Source organism: Cynocephalus volans, chromosome 16 (genome assembly GCF_027409185.1).
Source record: "Cynocephalus volans isolate mCynVol1 chromosome 16, mCynVol1.pri, whole genome shotgun sequence".
NCBI classification, from domain to species: Eukaryota; Metazoa; Chordata; class Mammalia; order Dermoptera; family Cynocephalidae; genus Cynocephalus; species Cynocephalus volans.
Genome location: NC_084475.1, coordinates 25,166,274 through 25,193,563, shown reverse-complemented (window position 1 = coordinate 25,193,563; position 27,290 = coordinate 25,166,274). Strand labels below are relative to the sequence as shown.

The 27,290-nt window shown below is 35.9% G+C and overlaps 2 protein-coding genes across 13 annotated transcripts in view; one reads left to right on the top strand and one right to left on the bottom strand.

Annotated features, from left to right (window-relative positions):
• LOC134364357 (proline-rich protein 2-like) overlaps nucleotides 1-27,290 on the bottom strand; it is a 109,567-nt gene that overhangs the window by 18,116 nt on the left and 64,161 nt on the right. The window lies entirely within an intron of this gene.
• The window catches only part of KIF27 (kinesin family member 27), an 87,957-nt gene that overhangs the window by 10,478 nt on the left and 50,189 nt on the right, over nucleotides 1-27,290 (top strand). For 7 of the 9 annotated variants that reach the window (XM_063080242.1, XM_063080243.1, XM_063080244.1 and 4 more), the window contains 7 exons: nucleotides 1,635-1,835; nucleotides 4,576-5,519; nucleotides 11,303-11,446; nucleotides 17,752-17,958; nucleotides 24,206-24,375; nucleotides 24,849-24,949; nucleotides 26,584-26,739. In XM_063080242.1, coding sequence (XP_062936312.1) covers nucleotides 1,635-1,835; nucleotides 4,576-5,519; nucleotides 11,303-11,446; nucleotides 17,752-17,958; nucleotides 24,206-24,375; nucleotides 24,849-24,949; nucleotides 26,584-26,739 — 1,923 coding nt within the window. The remainder of the gene's footprint in view (nucleotides 1-1,634; nucleotides 1,836-4,575; nucleotides 5,520-11,302; nucleotides 11,447-17,751; nucleotides 17,959-24,205; nucleotides 24,376-24,848; nucleotides 24,950-26,583; nucleotides 26,740-27,290) is intronic. The other 2 variants (XM_063080250.1, XM_063080249.1) reach the window with 2 other exon arrangements.

The following is a 27,290-nucleotide window of genomic DNA, read 5'->3' as shown; positions in this document are numbered from 1 at the left end:
ATTTCTCTTCCCTTTGCAGCAGAACCTTGAAGCTGTCCTCTGTGACTCACTGTGACCAGTTTTCCTTCCCCATTCTTTCTTCAGTCCACTCCATTCACCTTTCATCTCCACTGCCACTGAAACTGCATTTGTCAAGATAATCATAAATGACCTTCCCTTTGCTAAATCCAATGGTCAGTTTTTATTTCTCTTCTTACTGGACCTATCAACAGATTTGGTACACATTCTCCACTTGGTTTTCAGGCTACCACATTCTTAGTTTTCCTTCTACTTAACTGTTTGCTCCTCAGGCTTTCTTGCTGGTTCCTTATAAATAAACCAATAAATGAAGTGCCTCAGGGCTCACTATTTGGTGCTCTTCTCTCCTTTTTCATTTTTTGATCTTATCCAGCCTCATGACATCAAATACCATCTATATGTAGCTGACTTTCAATTTTTTACTTCCAGTTCAGACTACTGTCTTGAACTCTGGACTCATAGATCCACTGTCTATTCAACCTTCCCAGGTGAAACCTAATAGACATCTCAAGCTTAATTGGTCAAACGCTGAACTGCTATTTTCCTCTCAAGCCAATTCAGCACCCACTCTTCCCCAGATCAGTTGATGGCAGCTCTAATGGCCCAAGACAAAACCTTGGAGTCATCCTTGACTCATTGCTTTCTCTCACGTTCCATATCCTGGAAGTCTTAATGGTCTGTCAGGAAATCTTAATGGCTTTCCCTTGAACATAAATCCAGAATCCAGCTACCATCCTGATATGAACCACCATCCCATCTATCCCCTCACCCCCTTGACTCCCGGGTTACTGCAGTGTCCTCCTAAGTGGGCTGCCCATTTCCACTCCTGCAGAACAAAACAGCCAGAGAGGTCTTTTAAAATCCTAGGTAAGAGTGAGTTATTACTCTACTCCAATGGCTGTCATCTCACTCAATAAAATCCAAAGTGTACAGTGGTCTACAAGTGCCCACATGATCTCCCTTCTGTCACCTCACAACCTCATCTCCTGCCACGCTGGCCTCCTTGTTTATGGATTATACCAGTTTAGTGCCTTCACACTGGCTGTTCCCTCTGCCTGGGACACTCTTTCCTCAGAAACCCACATGGACCCTCTGCCACCTCTTTAAAGTCTTTGCTCAAATGTCAGTTTCTCAATGGTGCCCACCAGGACCTTCTTATTTAAAGTTGCAAGCACCTCCCACCCAATATATAGTCACATTTCCAGTTCCCCTAACCTTGCTCTACTTTTTTCTCTAGGCACACTTATCTCCTTTTAATATACCATGTGATTCAATTATCAGTTATTCTTTCTTGCTGTTGTCTTTCTCTCCTCAGTAGAATCCCACAAGGGCTGGGATTTTTTTTCCCTGTCTTGTTCACTGATGGTTCCCAGGGTTCTAGAATAGTGCCTGGCACATGGTAGGTACCAAATAAATATTTGTTGAATGAATGCTTGGATGAATTCTGAGTAAGGGATGCAAGTGAAAACTTTTCCCTATGAATTTTATAGTTGTGGTTTTTTAAAAATTTGTAATATAGAGAAATGTAAGAAAATAAATTTATTAACTGTTAATTTTGAGTTATAGTTTTTCTTATATTTAAAGTTCTATATCTGTTTTCTTTTCTAAATTTTCAGCTTCAGTTGTGGAGGGTCAAAAGGGTATCATTCCTCGAGCCATTCAAGAAATATTTCAAAACATCTCTGAAAATCCTAGCATTGACTTTAGTATTAAAGTGTCTTATATAGAAGTATACAAGGAAGATCTAAGAGATCTTTTAGAATTGGAGACATCCATGAAGGATCTTCATATTCGAGAAGATGAAAAAGGAAACACAGGTAAAGTAGCTTACTTTATTGATAGCCTCCATTAGCAAATAGATATAATTGAATTCAGTTTCTGGACGTAGTACAGAGAATCTTGAAAAAAAGACATACAAGCAAAATGAATTTGTTTTTACTTTAAAATCGAACAGCTTATTGATTTTCAGTGAAATCACTCAGGTGAAAAAGTAGAAATTTAGACAAGGTAAAGTTACTAATTTGTAATTCAAGATGTTTGTTTCCTGTAATTGCTCCCCTTTGGACTGACCTTAAGTGAGACTGTGATGCAGGCTAAGTTTGCTTTAGTATGGTTTTTTTCTCCCAGAGCTATCGGCATGGGGATGGCTTTTTCTCTTAGGTGTTCATCCAGCGCAACCCAGAACTTTCCTTTCTTCGTCTTTGATTTTTATCCCAGCACTCCTATTTCTTCTTCTCTCTCTCTTTTAGAGAGTTAATGGTTTTCTTATCCATATTGACATTTATTTACCTGTTTGTTGTGCTTCTCAACAAACACGTTGACTTCTCTGATGTTCTGTGTAAGCAACCTGTTAATCTCATTAACTAATATCCATCTGTTTGGAAATGGGAGTAGTATGGGAGGGTCAAAATGCAAGTATTTTAAAGAATAATACCTTTCTGCTTGAAAGGTAATATTTTCTTTATAGAACATTTGAAAACAGAAAAGTATAGGGAAGAAAATTAAAGATCGTCTTTAATCCTGGATTCTAGAAGTAGCAACTTCTCTTTTTGGTGTGTTTCCTTCCAGATTTCTTTTTCTGTACACATGTAATTATTTTTTTAAAATATATATGCAACCCACATATAGTTTTACACTTCATTTTTTCACTTAACATTTATATTATGAGCATTTTCACAGGTTATTTAAATATTTTTCATATTTATGACTTTGTGGTCGTGGTAATTTGTCTCATGAATGTATTATAATAATTTATTTAACTATTAGTCCATTATTGGACATTTAGGCTGTTTTCAGGTTTTCCCTATTATTATTAACATTGTTCTTGGACTGTTCTTGGATGTCTTCTTCTCCTAGAAAACACATTTAGTAGAACCTTCCTAGAGGTAAAGAATCCTGCCAGAGGAGTGACTCCGTAGGGGGCATTTCTAGCAGTTAGGAAAGTAAGATGTCCCTTGTCATTCAAATGGAAGCCTGCAGGGGGCAGTAAATCTTGCCTCCATGGCAATGTCCTAGCAGCCTTGGCATTCCTGGATGTTTGAAGAAATTGTTTTTTGTTTTATTTTTTAGGAAGAAAGTATACATGGTAGTTTATAGTATTGTTACATAATTCAATATAGTTCATCTTTTCTGGATAGAATTCAGACTGATGTTTTGGGCTTCTGTATCTTATGGAATGTAATTATTGAATGTTTTTATCTTTTATCAAAAAGTTACAAAAACTCCTACATGTTTATCATAAAACATCAAACAATATAGAAGTATACACTACCACTCCAGATAATGATCAGAATATTCTATAGCTGATATAAATCCTGCAAAAATTTTGGAAGGATGTAACAAATTATCTTAAGACAAATTGTCATGTGTCTTGTATAATGTCCCACTCATAATCAAAGTGATTTGTTTGACATATTTCTGTAGTACCTCTATGTGAAGCAGTGTTCACCCTGGCTGCTGCACAATTAGCATCACCTGGGAAGCTCTTTAAAAAGCTTCTCAGTGGTTCTGATTTAATTGGTCTGGGATGGAGCCTGGTCATTGGTACTTTCTTTTTTTATAAGCTACTGGGTGATTTGCAGCTAGGTTTGAGAACCATAGTGCTAAGTTATAGCCTAACATTAAAAAAATTGCCATATTCTATAAACCCTGATCTTTTAACACTGACTGTTTTTAGTACAGGTACTTTAGAACTTTAAATGAACTAGGTTGTTAAAAAAGTGTTATGATGGAAATAATGTAAGTAAAATGATTATTTTTCAAAGAAATAGTCACACGACAAGATCTGAGGAAAGAGGAAGTACAGCATAGCAATGTATTCTGAGCATGTAATCAGGAGCTTTACTGCTCTGACTCAAATCCCAAATTCACCTACTCCTTTTTGAAGTATTTTTGGATATAAACACAGAATGCAGGTAGTAAGCTTCAATTATTTTTGGTTCATATTCCGCCACATAAGATAGAAACTTTTTTGCTCTTTTTGAATTGCTGTCTCATCCATTTATTTTGCACTCTATTATGTAGGGCATACCTGTTTTTAAACTGGATTTTTCATTTATTATTGATTATGATTCCATAATACCAAAAATCCTTAAAGCTAAGATGGCTTGAATATTAATGAAACTGAAAAGAAACTGATTTCTTTTAATTGACCTACTACTGATTAACTCTTTTGAATTATATAATCTATTATCTTTTATTAATCTATTAGACTGTATAAATCAAAATATTAGAATAAAGAGTTTTTCTTTTGTCAGTCATTTTAAAGAATTGAGTGTGATGTGTAAGTCCAAAGAAAATAGATTTTTTTAAAAAAAATTACATCTTTTAGAATTTAAACATCAAAATAAGTTCTTTCTGTTAAAACAGGTCCTTTGGAAGATTATCTAAAATTATTTAATGATGTTGTCTATGGTACTGTTGTTTGAAATGCTGTTGATTTTTTTTAAAGGGGCTATGTTGGCTGGCTATTTAGCAAATGGATACTGTTGTGTGGTTAATTTAACTATACTGGATTTTGATGAAAACTAGTTAAAATCTTGCTATTGCTATTTTAAGTGATTTTTGGAGCCAAGGAATGCCATGTGGAGAATGCAGATGAAGTGATGAGTCTTCTGGAGATGGGGAATGCAGCTAGACATACAGGTACCACCCAAATGAATGAGCACTCCAGTAGATCACATGCAATTTTTACAATCAGCATTCGCCAAGTTAAGAAAAATATGGAGGCAGCTGAAGATGGATCATGGTATTCCCATTGCCATATTGTCTCAAAGTTCCACTTTGTTGATTTGGCTGGATCAGAAAGAGTAACCAAAACAGGGAATACTGGTGAACGGTTCAAAGAGTCCATTCAAATCAACAGTGGGTTGCTGGCTTTAGGAAATGTTATAAGTGCTCTTGGGGACCCACGCCGGAAGAGTTCACATATTCCATACAGGGATGCTAAAATCACCCGGCTTCTGAAAGATTCCCTGGGAGGCAGTGCCAAGACTGTCATGATCACATGTGTCAGCCCATCCTCCTCAGATTTTGATGAGTCCTTAAATTCTCTCAAATATGCCAACAGAGCACGGAACATAAGAAACAAACCTACCGTAAACTTCAGCCCCGAGTCAGACCGTATGGACGAAATGGAATTTGAGATTAAGTTGCTTCGAGAAGCTTTGCAAAGCCAGCAGACTAGCCAGATCCATCGAGAGGGGACTCCTGATAAAAATAGGATCCATTATCTTGAGGAGCAAGTAGCTGAGCTACAAGGAGAATGTCTAGGTTACCAAAATTGTATAGAAGAAGCCTTTAACTTCCTGGTGGACTTAAAAGGTGCTGTCGGACTAAACCAAAATCAGCAACACAAACTGCAGGAGTGGCTTAACATGACCCGGGAGGTCAGGAAGCCTGTCCTTACCTCTTTCCGAGAAAACCAAGGAACTGGAAACCTGGAAGAAGGACCACAGCATATTACACTTCTCCAGCTGAAGAGGGAGCTTAAGAAATGCCAGGTACTTAGACATCACTTTTATGAGTAACTTGTTTAAGGAATAACTTGTCTAAACTTCTTTGGCAAGTAAATTCTGAGTCATTTTGGAATTTCAGAGGTTTCTAAAAACGACAATATGTAGAATCTCATTTGTCTTTCCCTTATTCTTTCTTTCTACCCCCTCTTTTCCTATTGCTTCCTCCTCACATTTTATACCTTTCTTTGCTGCTCCTCCTTTCTCCTTTGGTTAAAATGTATTTTAATATGCTTTATTTATTAAATGGAACCTTGTATATTTGGTTGTTTATAGGATGGAAGAAACACATTTTCAGAAACAAAGTTACGTAGTTTACTGAGTTTTTCCTCCCTCTATGTGTCAGTGGTTCTTGAAAGAAAAGAATACTTAGTACCTTGAGTCTGGAATATAGATTTTAAAAAACCCCACAGATCAACATATTTGATAATATTTAAGGAATGAAGGTATGTTCAAGTATGCATATGACATATACATATATTGAGTTCAGAATTACATTTCTCCACTTTTCATTCAGAAAACATTTATTGCATGAACGTTTTGTGTCATGGAGTAGATACTGGAAAATAAGACACACGTAGTTCTGCCTGCATGGAATTTGCAATCTAGTGGACAAATGGATGGTCCTTCAGTTGTTCCATAAGTAACAGAGTTCCCAAATTCCATGATGCTGTTCATTTTTTATTTACTTTTTTTGAACAGTGGAAAATGGTGGAGGGATATAATACCTGCCACTTAAAAAAAAAAACAAAAAAAAACTGTGCCATAGCACATTAATGCCATATTCACATTATAGGAATTTAGTTTTAGCAAAACAACATCATTCATCACATTATGTTAATGCTGTTATTTTTAGATATTTTTCCATTCGTATTTAATTTATAAACTTATTTTTGCTTTATGTTACATAAGAGCTTTAAACATACAAACGTTTAAGTAACAGTATAATAAAAATAATTTAGTATAATGCTAGAAACCTGAGAGATTATCTTTTTAAAAATAATTTGCACATTACTCAGGATGGAAAAAAACTATTATTGAAAAAAGAATCAGGGTCATAATCAGACTGGCTCAAAAGTAAAAGCTTTATTTATTTATTTTTTAACTTTTTACTGTGAGAAATTTAATACACATACAATAATTCCAGCAACAGCAATCAGCAACTCATGGCCAATCTTATCTTATTTGTACCACACCACCCACTTTCTGCCTTCCCCCTGGATTATTTTGAGTGAATCCCAGTATCAAAGCATTCATCTGTATATATTTCAATATGTGTCTCTAAAAGATAAGAACTCTTTTATAAAAGACATAACTGCAATATATAATCACATTTTAAAAATCAATACTAATTCCTTAATATAATCAAACATTAAACATGTTTAAATTTCTCCAAATCCCTCCCCTTCCCTCTTTCTTTCTTAGAATTGATTTGTTTACATTAGGATCCAGACAAGTTCTGCTTGTTGCATTGGTTGCTATGTCAGCTGTCTCTTAAGTTTCTTTTAATCTATAGGCTCCCTTTCATTTAATTTTTTTCCTTTTACTCCATAAAGTTTCCCAAGGTCTGGATTTGCTGGCTCCATCCCAGTAGTGTCATTTAACATGTTCCATCATCCCTTGCATTTCCTGGTGATTGGTTGCTAGATACGAGGCTTGGATTCACTCAGGTTAGATTTGGCTTCAGAGGTATATGTTCTTACTGCAGGAGGCCCATTATGTCTTGTAGTCTCTCTGTGAAGTTAGCAGTCATTGATGATCATTTGCTAGATCCATTATTTTAATCGGGGTTTGCAAAGTACCATATTCTAATTATTTTATTCCCTCTTTATTTACTAGCAGGGATACATTGCTAGACAGAAAAGTTCCCTTCTTAGCTATTTATGGTTACCCTGAGGAACATTCATATAGGAAAGACAGGAGAAATGCTTGGCTCTTCCCTTTTTATTTACTGGTTTTAGAAAAATTTATCATTTCCCTATTATCTTCCAGAGAGACTGAGAGTTAGTTTGCTTTTGATTTATTGTCATTATGTTTTTTTGTGGTGGTAAGATTTAGTTTCTTTCTCTTTCTAGTTTGCATTTTTGTATTGCTAATGGGTTTGTTCTTTCTTGTGTATTTATGGTACTGCTTATCGTTTTTTGGATTCCAGGTGCAGGACTTCCTTGAGAATTTCTTGTAGGGTTGGTTGTAGTGGTGAACTCCCACAGCTTTTGTTTGTCTGGAAAATACACTATATCTCCTTGATTTTTGAAGGATAGGTTTGCTGGATATAGTGTTCTTGGCTGACAGTTTTTTTCTTTTAGTATTTTGAATATATCATCCCATTTCCTTCTGGCCTGTAGAGTTTCTGTCAAGAAATCTGCTGTTAGTCTGATAGGGGCTCCCTGATAGGTGACATGATGCTTTTCTCTTGCTTCTTTTAAGATTCTCTTTGTCATTGAGCTTTGCCAGTTTGACTATAATGTGTCTTGGAGAGGATCTTTTTGGGTTGAATCTATTTGGGGATCTTTAAGCCTCCTGGATCTGAAGGATCGTGTCTCTCCCTAAACGCAGGAAATTTTCCATTATTATTAATTGAGTAGGTTTTCCATGCCTTTTCCTTTCTCCTCCCCTCTGGAACACCCATGATTTTAATGTTTGTGCACTTAAGGTTGTCTGCTAGCTCTCTTAGATTTTATTTATTTTTAAGAAAAATTTATTTATTAATTTTTCTTTACATTCTTTTTACATTTTCTTACATTCAGATGTTGTGGAGCAGTTGTTGGTGAGGGGAGAGAGGAAGGGGGAAGGAAATAGGGTGGGAAGAGTAGGAAGGAGGGAGGGCTTTGTTGAGGCCCATGGTGACCCCTCATTCCAGCAGAGGAGATGAGGGGATTCTGGCGGTGGGCTTGGTGATCATTACTGGGCTGGTTGTGGATGTCAGTGGGGCAGGGCTGAGGCCCTCAATGCCCCCATGACCCCAGTTCAGGAGCCTGGTATGTTTCCTGCAGTGGCAAGGTGGTCCTCACTGGGCTGGGTGTGGTCTTTGGGGGGGCATAGCTGAGGCAGACAGCCCCCCTTCCTCCCTGGCTTGGGAGCACAGGGGGTTTCCGGTCCTTCTGGGTTTTATGGATGTTCTTTGGTGGTATTAGACTTTTACTAGTTAATATCAGACTTTGTCTCTGATCTGTGGGTATTTTTTTTTTCTTCTTTCAGTTCTGTGTTGGATTATTCGCTGTTCCCACCAATTTAACTCTGCACCGGAACTAATTTGTTGTTCTTTGCTTCCTAATAAAATGGGGGAATTTCCTGTGGGGACCAGCACTTGAGTCTTGTAGTTGAGCTACATTGCTGCTTTGCTGCGGATTCTCTGGGAAAGACTTTTTGTGCAGCCTCAGGTTTTAGTTGTTGACCTTGTAAGCACTTCCAGGTCTTGTGAGGTCTGGTGCACCTGGGTTGCATTGAAACTCTGGTCTGGGCCTGAGACTGTTCAGCAGACTGCACCCCCTGCAGTTCTATATTCCTGACCAGTCTCCACTGAGTGGGTCTCTGCTGATCGGGGGCAGATCAGCTGTCCATGCTGTGTCCCAATGTTCCCCCGGTGGGCCCTTCTCCCCCACTGCCCACACTTCTGACACTTCCCATGGGACAGGCCGTGTGGCAGTCTTTTTTGATGACTCACTGGTCTCTGAGTGACTCCTCTCTCCTATGTGGGTCCACGGGAACCCTATTAGTGGTCTTGCTCTTCTAGGGGCCGCCAAGACCCTCTTCTCTCCTGCTGCCTCCAAGCAACTTCATATGAAGGGCACATCTGCAGCATTTGCCAGCTTTTGCTCTGTGGGCTTACCAGGGCCAGCTTTAAAGTGACTGGTACTCAAGATAGTCAGAGTGGTCCTCTCTTTCTCTCTTCGTGACTTCTTCTGCCTTCATGAACTCTGTAGGTCTCTCCTCCTCTTCTCCCGAGCTCTAGAGCCCATAGCTTTGCTGTGGATCGATGCTTTATAATAGCTGTAAATTGGTTGATTTGTAGGAGAGAGTGACACTGGGGACCGTCTATTCCACCATCTTGACTGGAAGCCATTTTATTGCCTTTCTTATTCCACATTTTGAATGGAATAGTATTTTAACATAAAATGAACAGATAAACACTCTTTTAAGTAAATAATGGGCTGGCCCGTGGCTCACTCGGGAGAGTGTGGTGCTGATAACACCAAGGCCACAGGTTCGGATCTCATATAGGGATGGCCGGTTAGCTTACTGGGTGAGCGTGGTGCTGACAACACCAAGTCAAGGGTTAAGATCCCCTTACCGGTCATCTTTAAAAAAAAAAAAAAGTAAATAATAAACCGAATAAAACTAAGTTATAAAGTATATGTAAAAATATTTAAATATGCAGACCTAAGGGAGCAATTATATTTTAAGCTTCTCAAGTAGACAATTAATTGTTGATAGAAAGAGGATATTAACTAAAGAGAATTATAGATACATTTTTTAATTGAAACATAATTGATTATACGTATTATTAAAATAATTGATTATATGTATTTATGACTATCAGTATTTGTGTATAGTATGTGATGATCAAATCAATATTATTACCATGTTCATCATTAAAAATCGTAATTATTCTTTGTGTCTCCTTTCGATTACCCCCCAACCCTCCTCCCCTTCTTCCATATCTTATTTTATAGACTAGAGAAGTCACATAGGTTATATAACCATCAGGTTATAAGGACCATCAGGATTATGCAACTCCTCATTATTTGGTAATTTAAGGATTCCAAGCAGAGAAATGTAGGGACTTGCCATAAGCCCCACCATGAAGCTGTAGCAAAAGCAAGACTGGCCTCAGTCCGTAGGTTCCCAGTGTGGGGGCCTATCCACTGCCCTTCCACATCCGGAAGAGTCATACACATACTATGCTTTATGAATTAAATTTTATTTGTGAACACTATTTATGTAAATCAGCTACTCATTTTTGGCTTTCCCTGTAGCTTTGTAGAAAGAGCACAGGCTTTGGATCCAGTTGGGCCCTGGGGTTGAATCTCAGAGGTTTGGTTTATCCATCATATCTTTGCAGGAAGAGGTTTTAATCTCACTGAGCCTTAGTTTCTTCATGAAAAGGAATCATGCCTATTCAGTGAGAAATTTTAGATACTAACTCAGTATCTGGCATGAAGTAGGCCCTTGACAAATGATCATTTTCTTTCTGTTTATTTAATCTAAAATTTGTTTTGCAATTATTTGCATATTTCAGTTTTACTTAAAAACAGGCAAATTCACCAGAAACCAAGAAATAAAACTATTTAACCATATTTTCAGACATCTTCAAAATATCTCTCTTGATAGTGAAAATGTACAAAATCAACAAATATACTTTATTTAAATGCCCAAATGCTTTCTTATATCCTATAGGTCAATTTGGAAAATGTGACCTCTTTGATTTTTAAAAACCCACTTTAAAATCTCACAACATTTCTAGCAAACTTGTAAAAATCTTATATAATGTTCTCTAGAACCTAAATAACTGGTTTTCATATGCAGGAAATAAAAATAAGAAAAATATTCCTGTCTTTATGATAATTAGTTCCTATGTTATAGCAGTGATAGGTCCTCTCAACTGTTTCTGCCTTTCTTAGAAAAAAATCAGAAAAAGTTGAAAAAGAAAAGGGTAAGAAAAATGTGAGACATTGTCAAGCTATCATCAAATCACTGTTTTTGTGGTATTATGTGGGTTCTCCTGAGTATTTTCCATGGTGAATATCACTTGTGCCTTCTTTCCCTCCTAGTGTGCTCTTGCTGCTGATGAAGTCGTATTTAGTCAGAAGGAACTGGAGGTGAAGGACCTGAAGAATCAAGTGCAAATGATGGTACAGGAAAATGAAGGACATGTTGTATCTTTGGAAGAAGCACAAAAAGTGAATAGATTGCAGGTAGGGTTTCTTAAGGTATCTGTCTCTGAAGATTTAGTTGAAATAGTACCTCACTAAACAGAATAGCATTTTCAGTAGTAAATGGGAACGTTTTACAAAGGCTTGCTTCAGTTGAAGAGTTCTGCACATAGGTATCTGAAATAATTATTATAGCTTTCCCTCCCCCTAAGTCTGCTTAAAGAGAAAAGATTTTTTATTGTTAACCTGACTTTTACTTCACAAATATAAAGATAGTTCCCAGGAACTTATTTTACATATCATATTGTGGTTATCTTTTCTCCATACTTTTCCCTTCCATTGTTTGCCAAGGTACTAGGCAGTGTGATATTAAGAGTTGAAAGCTAAACATATAATTTAAACTTTTTTTTATACCCCATGAGTGATTTTCTCTTTAACTTTGGTTAAATCTTTCAAATTCTCTGTCTTACCTTTCCTGTTATTAACATGGATATACCTGCAGTGTAACATAGTATGTCCCTGGCTGTGACTCCCCTACCCTCCGGATAGTTAATGTCATTTCAAGCCTTTGGGTTTCTGTCAGAGAGAAACTAATGCCCCGAGAAATAATCTGATCCAGCACAAACTGGATTTTGATTTTGACATTATTTTATTTTTTTTTAACTTTTAATTGTGTAATAATTTTTAAATATATATAAAACAAAATGTATTGCTCAGGGATTTATCACAAAGAGCACAGCTGGGCAACCACCACCAGGTCAAGAAATTGCCAACTGCCAGGCCCTCAGAAGTTCTTAGTGCCTCCTTCTGATTACTATCCCTCGCATTCTCCTAACTTGTATGGTAGTCATCTCTATGCTTTTCCTATGGTTTTTCTATTAAAGTATGTATCCTTAAACACTACAGTTTAGTTTTTGGAATTGTTATAAATTTATTCAGTAAGTTCCTCAGTATCTGACTGCTTTTATTAAACATTTTGTTTGTTAGGATTCATCCATGTTGTATGTGTCTGTGTGGCTTGTTTAGTTTTATAGCTATATAGGATTTTATTGTATGAATATATCACAGTTTTTTTTCTGTTCTACTGTTGGTGGTTATTTGTGGTTTTTTCCTATGACTTTTTTTCTTACATGTCCCTTGGTACACATACAGCACACACATCTTTCAGATTTGTGCCTAGGAGTTGAATTGCTCGGTCATAGGGTAGGTGTATCTTCAACTTTAACAGATAATGCCAGGCTATTTTCCAATTTACATTCTCACCCAGCACTGTATGAATGTTCCTGCTAATCCACATGCTTTTCAACATTTGTTATTGTTAATTTTTAAATCTTAGCCAATTTGGTAGGTATGTAGTATTATTTTATTGTGATTTTAATTTGCATTTTCCTGATGACTAGTGAGGTTGAGCATTTTTTCTTGTTTTTGGCTATTTGGATATTCTCTTTTGTGAAGTGCTTGTTTGAGTCTCTAACTTGTTTTTCTACTGGATTGTCTGTCTTTTAGATTAATTTGTAGAAATTTGTTATATATTCTGGATACGAGCTCTTTGTCAGTTACATGGTTGCAAATATTTCTTCGCTTTCTGTGGCTTGCTTTTTACTCTCAGTGATGCTTTTTTTCTTTTTAAAATACAGCAAGGATATGCACATTTATTTGTTCAAATAAATATGTAAACTGAATAACAGATGAAGAACAAAATACTCTGTAGAAAGTAGGGCTTTAAATTTTCATGAAAACTGGAGATGTAAAACTTATTAAAATTTACATATTTCATTTTATAATCTCTATAATTATTTGAAATAGCTCTCTAAAGTCTTCCAGAAGTATGCACATATCAAATTAACTTCAAGAGGAAGATGAGTAAACTTTTCTTTTTTTTTTTTTTTTTTTTTTTTTTTGTCCTTTTCGTGACCGGCACTCAGCCAGTGAGTGCACTGGCCAGTCCTATATAGGATCCGAACCCGGGGTGGGAGCGTCGCAGCGCTCCCAGCGCCGCACTCTACCAAGTGCGCCACGGGCTCGGCCCGAGTAAACTTTTCAAAGGCAAATTAATTTCTAAGCAAATCAACAAGTCCTCTTAATAAAAAGAAATCAAGAACAAAAATCAAGTAGCTAAGTTTAGCAACATTAATTGCATAAAAAAATCAATAAAACAGAATGTAAACTGAAAGGCACTTCAAAAAGTTTGTGGAAAAATAGAATTGAAAGATAATGGAAATCTTTCCATGAATGTTTTTTTTTTGTTTAAATTTTTCTTTTCTTTTTTTTAACAGAAGGAAATTTAGGAAACTCACAAATGTGTGGAAATTAAACAGCGCTCCTAAATAAACAATGGGTAAAAAGAAAAATCACAGAGAAATTAGAGAGTACTTTGAGATAAAGATCAAAGCGCAACATATCAAAATTTATAGGATGCAGGGTTCATGCAGTGCTTAGAAGAAAATTTATACTTGTAAACACCTATATTAAAAATAAGAATAATCTCAAATCAGTAATGTGAACTTCTACCTTAAGAAAATAGAAAAAGTGGAGCAAACTAAACCAAAAGCAAATACAAGTAGAAAATAACAAAGATTACAACAGAAATATGTGAAATAGGGAGTTAAAAAACAATGGAGAAAATAAAAAAAACCAAAAGCTGATTTTTTAAAAAGACCAACAAAATTTGCAAACCTTTATCTAGACTGACCAAGAAAAAAGAGAGAAGACTGAAATTACTAAAATCAGAAATACATAGGGGCATTATTACATTGTCACTATAGCTTTTTGTGTTGGTAAGATTTAGTTTCTTTCCCTTTCTCATTTGCATTTTTGTTCTGGTGGGTTTTGTTCTTTCTTGTGTATTCATGGTAGTGATTACCACTTTTCAGATTCCAGATGTAGGACTTCTTTGAGGATTTCTTGTAGGGCTGGTCATGTGGTAGGGAACTTCCGCAGCTTTTGTTTGTCTGGAAAATACACTATTTCTTCCTCATTTCTGAAGGATAGCCTTGCTGTGTATAGTATTCTAGGGTGGAAATTTTTTTCTTTTAGTATTTTGAATATATCCTGCCATTTCCTTCTGGCCTGTAGAGTTTCTGTTGAGAAATCTGCTCTTAGTCTGATAGGAGCTCCCTAATAGGTGACTTGATGCTTTTCTCTTGATTCTTTTAAGATTCTCTTTGTCATTGAGCTTTGCCAGTTTGACTATAATGTGTCTTGGAGAGGATCTTTTTGGGTTGAATCTATTTGGGGATCTTTGAGACTCCTGGATCTGAAGGTCCTTGTCTCTTCCTATACCTGAGAAGTTTTCCATTATTATTTGGTTGCATAGGTTTTCCATGCCTTTTCCTTTCTCCTCCCCTTCTGGAACACTCATGATTCAAATGTTTGTGAGCTTAAGGTTGCCTGCTAGCTCTCTTAAATTTTCTTCAATTTTAAAAATGCTTTTTTCCTTTTCTTTGTCTGCCTGGGTCATTTCGAAAAGACTATCTTCAAGATCAGAAATCCTTTTGTCTGGTTGTACTAGCCTGCTGCTTCAGCTGTTGGTTGTGTTTTTTATTTCATTTTGTGAATCTTTTGGTTCCATGAGTTCTGCTACCTTCTTTTTTAAGGTAGTAATCTCTTTGTAAATTTCTTCCTTCATATCCTGAATTTTTTTTTCCTCATTTCATTATGTTGTCTAACTGAGTCTCCTTTTGTCTCAGTGAGTCTCCTTATGATTGTTGCTTGGAATTCCTCAGTTATTTTAAGGGTTTCCTGCTCTGTAGGGTCTAGTGTTCGAGAATTATTGTATTCCTTTGGTGGTGTCATATTTTCTTGGATTTTTGTATTTCTAGTATCTCTAAATTGATATCTGGTCACCTGGTACAGCAATTTTTTGTTCTGTTACTCTGGAGTGGACTTTGAGGAAAGAGACAATGTCTTCTTTTTGTAGTCTCCGCTGACTCTCCTTGTGTCATTCAGTTGAGTGTCTGGTAGACTGCCTGTGTGGTGGCTGTAGTTGCTGCTGTGGCATCAAGCTGCTTTTTTGGCAGCCATGGCTGTGGCGGTGGCTGTGGTTGGCCACCCATTCAGAAGTGGTGTTTTTGGCATGTTCTCTTGCCTGCTTCTGGGTGGAGGGGGCTGTGGCCCTTGGATGCTTCTCAATGGTGCCTTTTGATTAAAAGACTTTTTATTATAATTAAATTTGGCAATCTTTTTCTTTGTGGTTAATGATGTTTGTTACTTATTTAACAGGTTTTTCCTTTTCCCAATCCTTCCCTTTGAGGATACTTCCATTATCTTCTGAATGCTGTCTTTATCATAAATCAAGGTCCATTTGTACATGAATTTATTGTCTATTTCTGGGCCTTCTGTTGTATCCTATTGGTTTTTTTTTCTTTGATCTATGGGTTATAGAATTATTTTATTTCCAATACATGGAGGATTTCTTTTTATTTTATTAATTTTTAGCTTAATAGTATTGTGGTCAGATAATATACTGTGTATGATTTCATTCTGTTGAATGTACTGAAACTTGCTTTCTGGCTCAGCATAATGCTAGTTTTTGTAAATGATACAGATGTGGTTGAAAAGAATGTGTATTCTACAATCATTGGGTGCTATTAATCTTGTTATTCAAATTTATATTTTTACTTACTCTGTTTTGGTCTTTTTTTTTTTTTTTTAAAGATGACCGGTAAGGGGATCTTAACCCTTCACTTGGTGTTGTCAGCTCCGCGCTCTCCCAAGTGACCTAACTGGCCATCCCTATATGGGATCCAAACCCATGCCTTGGGGATCCAAACCCATGGTCTTGGTACTATCAGCACTACACTCTCCAAAGTGAGCCACAGTTTGGCCCTTTTTTGGTCTTTTTGATATCAGTAATTTAGAGACTGATAAAATCTCCCACTATGATTGTGGATTTCTTTTCTCCATTTTAGTGCTGATAGTTTTTGTATTATGTATATATAGAGAGAAACTGTGTTATTAAGTACATACAATGTACCATTCTTACATCATACTGGTAAATTGACCTTTTAATCATTTTTTACCTCTTTTTATTTCTTCTAATGGTTTTTGTCATAAAGTCTACTTTGATATTACAATAGCTACACCAGAGTTCATCTGATAAATATTTACATGGTGTCCCTTTTTACATCTTATTTTTAATCTTTCTGTATTTTAGTTGTGTTTCTTGTAAGCAGCATATGGTCAGATAATTTTATAATCTTCTTTTATAATCTTTATCATTTGATTGGATTATTGTTTATTTATGATTTTAAAATAATTACTATTATATTTTGGTTAAAATCCATCATTGCATTTTAATTTATTCTTCCAGCTCTATGTTCCCTTTTCTCCACTTTCTTACTTTTTTTTGGATCAATTGGGTGATTTTATTTTTCTATTGTTTTCTCCATTAACTTAGAAGCTGTACTTTTACTCTTTTTAGTGGTTATCCTGGATAGTATACCATGCACCATTGACTTAATAAATTGTAATATTAATTGGTATTTTTGCCCTTTTTTGAGACAATGTAAGGACTCCATTTAGTACTTCCCAACTTACATGTCATTGGTGTTGTATATTTTAATTATCTGATTACATGATTTTTGCATTTTTTTGCTCATTAACACAATGAAACTTTAGGGTTTTTTTCCCCCCTATATATATACTGTAGTACATGTGAAGTATTAAAATGTATGACAATTTCTTGTTCACATAATTTTGTGCTTCTGAAGCAAAGATTGATGTTAGAGCTCTCTAGATTATATACACTTCAAAAATTTTCCTTAGAGCACATGTGAAAAACTAAACCACACACGCACACACATTCCTGATAGACAGTTTGTACTGCCTTTGACTTCCAAGTTCTCCTTCGTTCCAGGACTGTCAGTTTATCTTGTCTGTGCTTTTAGCTTCCTTTTTCACTGAGTAAAGGTTTTCACTTCACTGCACCTGTTACTACTTTCCATTCCCTTTGCTGCAACATCTGCTATTTGCAATTCTTTCTCTACTTTTCAACTTTCTTGTCTCTTGTTACTTCTTGAATTTCACTCAGAAAGTTCATACTTTTATAAACATGCTAATCAAAGTGCTTTAGTTTGGCAAAGCAACTAGTCACAGTGGATAGGGCATTATCTTTAAATATTTGACTTTTTTGGCTGTTTGTTGCTGCTTACTATTCAAAAGGTTTTCACCACTTAGAACAATCCTAGTTACTGTGAACACCAGAAGAGTAGTCTTTAGATAAATGAGGTTCGACTGTACTGTTAAGGTGATTGTGATTTTGGTCAATGTAAAATTCATTTTTAATTGTGATCTACACATGTACTGAGGTTCTCTATTTTTAAAATTCTCATCTCTCTTCTACAAAGAATGAAAAAATAATAGAACAACAACTTCTTTTGGATCAGCTGAGTGAAGAACTAACAAAACTTAGCCTGTCAATGACTTCTTCAGCTAAGGAAAATTGTGGAGATGGGCCAGATAGCAGGATCCCTGAAAAGAGACCATATACTGTACCATGTGATACTCTTTTGGGACATTATATTTATATCCCATCAAGACAAGATTCCAGGAAGGTAAAGTCAAAACATTAATCTTTTTGTTTTTATTTTGAGATTTTAAAAAATTATCTATAATATAATGTCATAGTGTATTTGTACAGTCTCAGAAGTTTTTTTCTGTTTGGTTTCATGGACTTTTGTGTATATCTTTTCTTTTAAGCATGCTTTTGTTTAATAAAAAATTAATAAACAAGAATGCATGATTATATTTGGAGGGAATAGTTGGATGAAGATAATGTCTACAATTCATCAAGGAGAAGAAACTATTCCTTGCTATTATATTTTCAGATATGATTAAGTTTGCTTTTTTTATGATATTTTTTCTTTTAACATACAAAGTTGAGATGAAGTTAGACAGTATTTATTTTGACTTATTTGGCCTGTCTTATTATTTTCCAAGTGACATTCATGTATCATTCAGTCTTGCCAAGTTGGCATAGTCAAGATGGTATAAAGATAGGTATGAAGTTTAGTTTTAATTTTTGTTTATTTATAAATATGTGGGTGGTAGCCATATGCACACACAGATTTCTCTTGAAGAATTATTAAGGAATCTCATAGCAGAGATTTCTACTTAGCAGATTCATGAATTCTGTTTTCTATTTGCTAATTTTAATGAAGAGAAATGATTTGTCTAAGTGAGGTCTATGTGGTGGTTACAGTCAAGGGTGAGAAATATGAGAGACAAATGGTATGTGAGCAGTGTCATGGACTTTGCATCAGGCAGGCTTGGGTGTGAATACCAGCTCTGTTGTGTAGCCTGGAACATGTGACTAAACCTGAGCAATCGCAGATTCCTTAAGTGTAAAAATGAGGGTAACGTGGGGGGTGTGTGTGGAGAGCTTACATGAGATGCTGACTCCAACAGTGCCCGGCACAGTGCCTGGTACACTCTATCCTCAGCATATGTCCAGGGGGTGCCTCTACTATGTCCCAGGCTCAGATGACTCAGAGTGAATAAGGCAGTTGCTATCCTTGCCTTTATGCTTTTCAATTTTGAGTGGTTAGATTTTAAATTTTAAATCATTGTTATTATTAATTTTAGTTTTATTTTGGAGAATTATTGACATTTTCTTTATGGTTGAATGAGTATATGATGAATTTTCATAGAACATTTGAGAAGAAAAAATTTTTGCAGGATGCAAATTTCATATCTACTAATTCAACCTAATAATTGTGTTTATCAAATCTTCTGTATCTAAAAAACTTTTTTTTTACTATTAGCTAGTAATGTGAAAGTGTTTCTGTCCTTTTATTTCTTAAAAATAACATTTAGGTACACACACACACACACACACACACACACACTTTACACACACACACACACACACACACACACACACACACTTTGAGGAGATAGAGCTCCGTGGGCTCTGTGAGAAGAGACATGAGCAAAATAAAGACTTCCATGGGCATTGTTTCAAATTAGCAAATTCTTTGTTTTGTTTTGTTTGTAAAATTGTCCTTCTACACTGAAAAACCCTTTTGGCCACCAAAAGCAGGGAAAAAGGAAGACAATGCAAAGGTAGTATGATCAGCAGTTTGGGGAGTTCTGCTACTCCTACTGCGTGTCCAGGAGCCCTCGCCACCTCCTGCACTTGGACTGCAGGCTTGATGGGAAGACACACAGCAGAGCAGGCCTTATTCAAGTCATGTTGCTGTTCCACTTTTCTGAGGGTGAGGAGAGGGTTTCACGTTGAATACCAAAACTGCTACATTATGCCCAAGAGGACATCTGAAATACCATTTCATTTTCTCCTGATTTCTGTCTTCTTGGCAAATGTCTAGCTAATATTTTCCAGCTGTAATATTTTCTTTTTAGAGTCTAGCTCTAATATTTTCTTAAAGTAAAAATAGTCTTACTATTTTAAAAAGGTAGTAAAAAGTAGAGAGATATTTCCTTAACTTAAATAAATCTGAAAGGAAAAGGGAGGAAATATGGCTTAATTTTTAAATTGATTATAGAAAGAGTTTGATTTTATTTCTTGCATCCTTGTTTATATGAATTGGAAGTAAAGAGTGAAAAGATCTTGTTTATTTTAAAAGTATATTATTTATCTATTATATTTATACATATACAAGGGTATTTCAAAAGTTCATGGAAAGATGTATATTATCTTTTAACTCTATTTTTTCCATGAACTTTTTGAAGTAACTTCATGCTTTTGTTACTAGATTTTCTCACTTAGCAAAATATCACAAATATTTAACATTCATTAAATATTCTTTCATAATGTTATGATTTTTAATGACTGTATAATATCCTAAGGGCATGCCATTGTGTACTTTTTCCTAATATTGAACATTTATTTTCAGGTTGTCTCTTAATCTGAAAAGTTTAACACCAGAATGGAATTATAAGATACAGCTTATGCAGATGTCCTAAAGAAATTGTCCACACAACTAAATAGTGTACAGATAAATAAAAAGTATTAATATAATTTATCAAAATAATGGAAAAAAGGAGAAACTCATTTGTCTCAATAGATACCAAAAACTCATCTAATAAAATGCAAAATCAAATCTGTATTTAAACTTAAAGAAAAAATATAACAGAGAACTCTACTTTTTTAACATGGTAAATATGATAATGATTGAAGACAAGAGCCAATGTTATGCATACTAAACAGGCATTTTGGAAAGAAAAAATTACAAAGGTCATCCCAGTCACTACTTAGCTTTAACATAACACCATTGCTGAGAAAATCTATCATGTTTAATCAACTGTAAGACACATTTTTTCACATTTTATCATCTTTGATGGCAAGATATGTTTTACAGTTCATGACATGTCATAGTTTGACAGCTTTTCTTCTTTCTTGATGATATAAAAATAATGGTGGGTCAGTTGATGGCATTTTAGATTTGATGAAATGTGGTATTATGAAAAAGAAATGAAAGCAGTAGCTAAAAAATATCACTTTCTGTACTTGACATAATTGAAAACCAAGAAACCAACCAAAATATTCTTGAGATATATTTTAGAAACTTTCTAGAATATGCGAATTCATAGAGTGGAAATATTTGTAAAATCACTTAGCATTTTTGTAAGTGAATTGTATTATTATTATTTTTTTTAAAGATGCCCGGTAAGGGCTGAGCCCGTGGCGCACTTGGTAGAGTGCTGCGCTGGCAGCGCGGCGACGCTCCCGCCGCGGGTTCGGATCCTATATAGGACTGACCGGTGTACTCACTGGCTGAGTGCCGGTCACGAAAAAACGACAAAAAAAAAAAAAAAAAAAAAAAAAAGATGCCCGGTAAGGGGATCTTAACCCTTGGCTTGGTGTTGTCAGCGCCACACTCTCCCAAGTGAGCAAACCAGCCATCCCTATATATATAGGGATCCGAACCCATGGCCTTGGTGTTATCAGCACCGCACTCTCCTGAGTGAGCCACGGGCCGGCCCATGAATTGTATTTTTATTGAGTCATAAAATTCCTGGTGTATAACTCCATACTTACTGATTAACAGCCTCTTCAATTTTTACTAAGATTTTATCTCTCAAAGGCCATTTTTTTCTCATAAAGTAATTTGTTTTGTTTTGTTTTTTAATTACTTCTTTGCATGCATAGTTACTCATGTTGAAGAGTGAACAGCAGAGCTTTGTGAGATATGTCTGCTGGACTGTTAACCATGTTCTTTGGCTGGCTAAACAACTCATTCCTTCAGAACATACCAACTTCACAGTAGCAAAATTACAAATTACATATCCTGAACCTTTGTGGAACTCTTGGTTGGAACTACAGAGAGTTAAATATGTGAAATATAATAGAGTTAAATATGTAAAAGCCATAGTCATGATAAATGCATTAAGCAAAGTTATAGCACATTTGATGAACCAAAATTAAATGCATAACTAGTGACAGGAGGTTATCTTATCGTGTGGTGATTTAGAATATTACATTCATGTCTGTGCACAACAGTAAGTCAAATTAGATTATTTTCAGAGAGCAAGCAAGTTGCTGAAGGATATTTGGGAAAATCAGAAGTAACTCTAGATTTAGTCTGATTCAGAGGGGACATGATGACTGATTTCAGATATTTGAAGACGTCATTATTGTTAGACTTTGTTTTTAGAATAAGGACAAATGAGAGGAAGCACTAAGAGAATATAAAGGAGGATGTATTAGTGAGAACTGCCAAAGAAGGCATTTGAGGCCCAGGGCTTCGAAGGTTGTTGCAGCGAATGTGTTTAAGCAAAGGCCATTTGGTAATTTGCAGTATTAAGAGGAAGGTCAAACATGAGATGACTGGTTGAACCAAGTAAGTTCTTTCCAGCCTTGGGCTATGTAATTCTAGGGAAAAATGGTTAGAATAAAAAAAATTGGCTTTTAGACAGATACTCTTCAGCTAAATCACCTTATTTCAGTGTTTATTTTGTGATCAATACTGTTTGGAGTATGGTTGAAAATGCTAAAATATCTCTAGTAGTGAGCTGTGGAATATAGAAGCAACTGAGGAGAAGAACCCAACACCTCAGCAGGACCACAGAAGGCTTTACAAGTCTGGAAGGGGCAAAGAACCATTACGTTGGGTAGAATGACTGTTAAAGATTTAACTTGCTAAATATTACTCATTCTGGCTGACCTTATTTGGTGTTCATTATTAAGCTGCACCATTTGGATTTTCTTTGTAAAAAGAAAACTTAAGGGGCCGGCCCCTGTGGCGTACTCAGGAGAGTGCAGCGCTTGGGAGTGCAGCAGCGCTCCCACCGCGGGTTTGGATCCTATATAGGAATGGCCGGTGCGCTCACTGGCTGAGCGCGGTGCAGACGACACCAAGCCAAGGGTTGTGATCCCCTTACTGGTCACAAAAAGACAAAAAAAAAAAAAAAGAAAGAAAGAAAACTTAAAAGCAAATTTACAATCCCAGAGAACAAAGTTTGGCTGAACCAAAAAGGTTTTATTTGCTCCTGAAATAATTCCCAAATCCTGAAAAGTGAAACCTTGATGCCTGTCACTTATGGGGATAAATGGCCATGCTAGGTGCATTGTACTTGTTAGGTAAATATTCTTGAATTAGTTTTTCTGTAAAGAATTCCCTCCCTCATATCCTATACCCGAGAATTGGGAGACCTACTAGAAAACTTTACCCTCCATCCATCATGGTATTGATGTGACAGATGGTCTAGTTTGGTGACTAACAGTGGAGGTACAAATAAGATGTCAGGAACTTCAGTACCAGGTAGGTTTTTCTGGGAGGGGATATGTTAGGGACATACTGTCAACTGATTTAATCTTGAGCACCATATGATACATATATTCCACTATATGTTATAATTTTAACAACTTATAATGATCTATATTAATAAATTGAATGTCTCCTCTAAGATCTTTTTTTTGGTTTTGGCTTTGGCCAGTAAGGGGATCTGAACACTTGACCTTGGTGTTACAAGACTGTGCTCTAACCAACTGAGCTAACTGGCCAGCCCTTCCTCTAAGATTTTATTATTTATTGTTTTAGTGAAGTCACCCTGAGCTATGGTTACAGAAAAGTAATGAAAAGGAAATATTAGGTAATAGAAACTAGAACAAAAGTATAAAGGCAATTTCTAATTCATTGTTGTTGTTTTCCAAGGTCATTTTTTGAGAACTTAAAGTGTATTTCCAATAGAAGTATACTATAATATAGAAAGTTCCCAGGATAGCCCATAAAAATTTATCCTGGGAACTTTCTATATTTTAGCATGCATATATCTATAACATGTTAAATGTATCACTTAGAGCAGTAACTCAGCTATAGCTAACCACCACATGTAAAGTATTAGTAAATATATTCCTATATCCAAAGTGGGAATATTTTGTCCTGGTAGAAGGGGGTGGCAGTGGCTCTGGATTTTTTCTGGTGATGGGATTTGGATTGGAGGGGGATGAGGACCTTTAGCAGCAACACCACAATTGTCCAGGTGTTCTGAAGTGGGAAGACTGGAGAGTGGGCATGTTTACTGGGGAGTGCTTGAGCTGGGATGTTTTCCATGCCTCTCTGGTTTCCTTTTTGAATACTATTTTCCATGAAGCTATAAATGAAGATGGAAGAGCTTTCTAGAAGAGCTGTGTAGATTCTGAAAGAAATATGTGTCTGTGGGGCCCACTGTGAAATTAATTTTGACTTTTTTGGGGGGGGAAAGGGCACATATTTTTAGTGATTGACTATTTTAAGAGTACCTGTCAAATAATCTCTTAAAAACATTTTAAGCAATGGGATAAAAATAGACTTTTTAAAAGTCACTTTTTTTGTTGTTGGGTGGGGAATCACTTGCAAGGTGTACACGAGTCCTCCTGCGTGCTCTCCGGATGCAATACTCGCTGGCTTTCGAACGCGGAGCCAGATGCTGGTGAGGCATTTAGAAGAGCAAGATCAAGTCCTTCACCACCAGTTTTCTGATGACAGTGAAGATGAGGAATCAGAGGGCCGAGAGAAGTCTGTAATTAGGTACATTAAATATAGACTGATTTCATAAACATAATTATGTGATGCAGTAAATATAGAAAATATAGGTTTTCTTCATTAAAGTGTATCTTTTCCATTTAACGTAAGAGTAGGTAGTTTTTGCTAAATGTACTGTTAACTAATGTTTTATGAAAATAGTATTTGAATGCAAATTCATCAGTCTTACAATGGAAAATGACTTTGCTTTCAGAGGCTTTATAGTTGTTAGATTCTAATTTTCAGAGGGAATTTTTTGGATTTCCTGATTCTGCTGCCACAGTGGCAGCAAGTGATGAAGTTTCCACTGGATCCAACATGAGGGGCATCCTTTTATTTTGAGGAATATTAGTAAAATTCTGTTTATTTTATATAATAGTTTTTTATATTATTGTCATTTTTCGGAGAAACTAATTTGAGGGCAGATTAGAAAACGCTAACAAACAAGTTACCTTTGATCCTGATCTTGTTTTTTTAAGATGTGGAAGTCACTCATGGGAAAAGCCAGACTCTGTTTGTTCTTCGGTCAGATTGAATGATACTCAGGATGAAACACAAAAGTCAAGGTTGGGGAATGAAGGTACATAAACATTCTCAAATAATTTGGGTCTAATGGTTATAGGAAACTTCTTTTTTCTTAGTTTAAGAAACATCTGGGATTTCTCAAAGACCAGAACTTGGTAGGAATGCTTTTCTAGGTGGTAGAGTTTTATGTTCTCTGTTCTGCTTCTAATTTTTCACTCTCTTTACTCCTTAATAAAAAAAAAAGATTTTCTACTAATCAGTTCTGGCTACAGATACAGGCTAATGCTCTCAGAAGAGGGATTTGAATATTCAGACCGGGGTTTATATGCTTTGTACTCTTGATTACTTTAAAATACATCATAAGTAATGTACTAGGTGCTTACTCTCTGCTTCACTGGCTCTCATGCCTAATGTTAGTGATGTAGTTGGCATTAGAGCCCAATTACAGATGCTCCTCGACTTAGAATGAGGTTACCTCCCGAAAAACACGTAAGTTGAAAATATCAAGTTGGAAATAACATTATCAAAAATGCATTTAATATACCCAAACCTACTGAGCATAATGGCGTAACCTCGCCTATCCTGGCCTATTTTGGAAACGTGTTCAGAACACTTATGACAGTGTGACCTATTGGGAGGTGTGGCTTGCTGCTGCTGCCCAGCATGGAGAGAGAGAGTATTATACCATATATTGATAGCCTGGGAAAAGATCAAAACTTCAAGTATGGTTTCTACTGAATGTGTATCGCTTTTGCAACATTGTGAAGTTCAAAAATTAAGTAGAATCATTGTTAAGTTGTGGACCATCTGTAGTCTACTGGGTGCTTGTGATGTTTTAGTACACAATTGATGAAAATTTTATGCATCAAGTAACAATATCAAAAACATTTATGTTGCAAAAACTATAGTCTAGTAGGATACTTTAACTCATCTCTCTTGGCCAGTGAGTGGTCAACCCACAAAAGGCAAGTGTATATTAGAATATAAATAACATGGTAAGTGCTATACATGAAAATAGAGAGCATCTTTTAAAGAGCCTATGCATGTAATATTTACCAAAAATTGACTATAAGTAAAACTAAATCTCAAAATGGGGAAATAGTAAAGATGAGTGCTACTCAAGTAGCCATTCTTGAGCCTTTTGTGACTGGTCTGCAACCAGGGAAGAAAATTGTGCCAGAATGTAAATGAGTACACTGGTGCCTTCATTGAGAAAGTCTTGCTGTGAAAACAAAAACCAGTGGATCTAAAGTAGTGTGCTTTAGTGACATATTTGATTTACATTCTGGTGCAGGACAGAAGCAAACGGTGCTGGATCACACTGAGTAGCATAGTAGGCTACATTCTCTGATTACAATAAAATTAAAAGTTAATAGGAAAAAAAAGTCATCCCTCTACCCACCATGAGATTTTACACCTATCAAATGACTCAGGTTAAAGGGAATGTAAAACTGTCTGTCCAAAACTATGACTGAAGCATATATATATATATTTTAATTTTTAAAAATGGAAATTCTTACTGTGAGCTAGAAAGCTAAAATCCCAATCGCTATATTTTTTTCTTGTCTTCTCTTCTTTTTTATCTCTTCCTCTGCTACCTTTAAATTTCTTTTGTGTCTGTTTTTCTTTTTTAACTCTACTTCTATTGAAGCAGATAGTTTTATTTCTTGATTTTCTTTTATTTTAAAGATTTAAAAATTGAATGTCTCCAGGGGAGTCAAGAGTTGAATTTGCAAAAATTAAAGAATTCAGAATGTACACTTACTGAAGCTAAACAAAAAATAAGAGCACTTACAATTAACATCAAGATGAAGGAAGATTTGATCAAAGAATTAATAAAAACAGGTAATAGTATTCCGTAAATCAGCTTATATGAGAACGAAAAGCTTCCAAAATTTTTTCTGATGTAGTGACATTTACTTTAGCTTTTGAAGCTCAAGACTATCTATGGTCGCTTGAATCTAGTATAACAAGGTATGTTTTAGAGCTATTATGTGACGCTTAGTTATCAAAAGAACTTTATTATGTTGAGATTTCATACAGTATGAACTCTGTGTTGGAATTGAAACTCTGTTCCCTTAATGCGGTTTTTTGGTCTTTTTTTTCTTAAGTCCATGATTCGTTTTATTTTAATTTTATTGTTATTATCATTATTGTTATTATTATCATATGTCCTAAGATGCTGTTGTGGAGCTGTTGGGAGAAGGGGAAGAAGGAAAAACAGAGGGGGAGAGGGTTGAAGGCGGGGGGGCATGGTTGAGACCTGTGGCACACCCCCCTCATTCTGGCAGGGGAGCTCAGGGGGTTTCTGGTGGTGGCTCGATGATGGCTGGGCTGGATGTGGATGTCGGGGGGCATGGCTGAGGACCTCAGCCCTCCACCACCCCGGCAGCCTG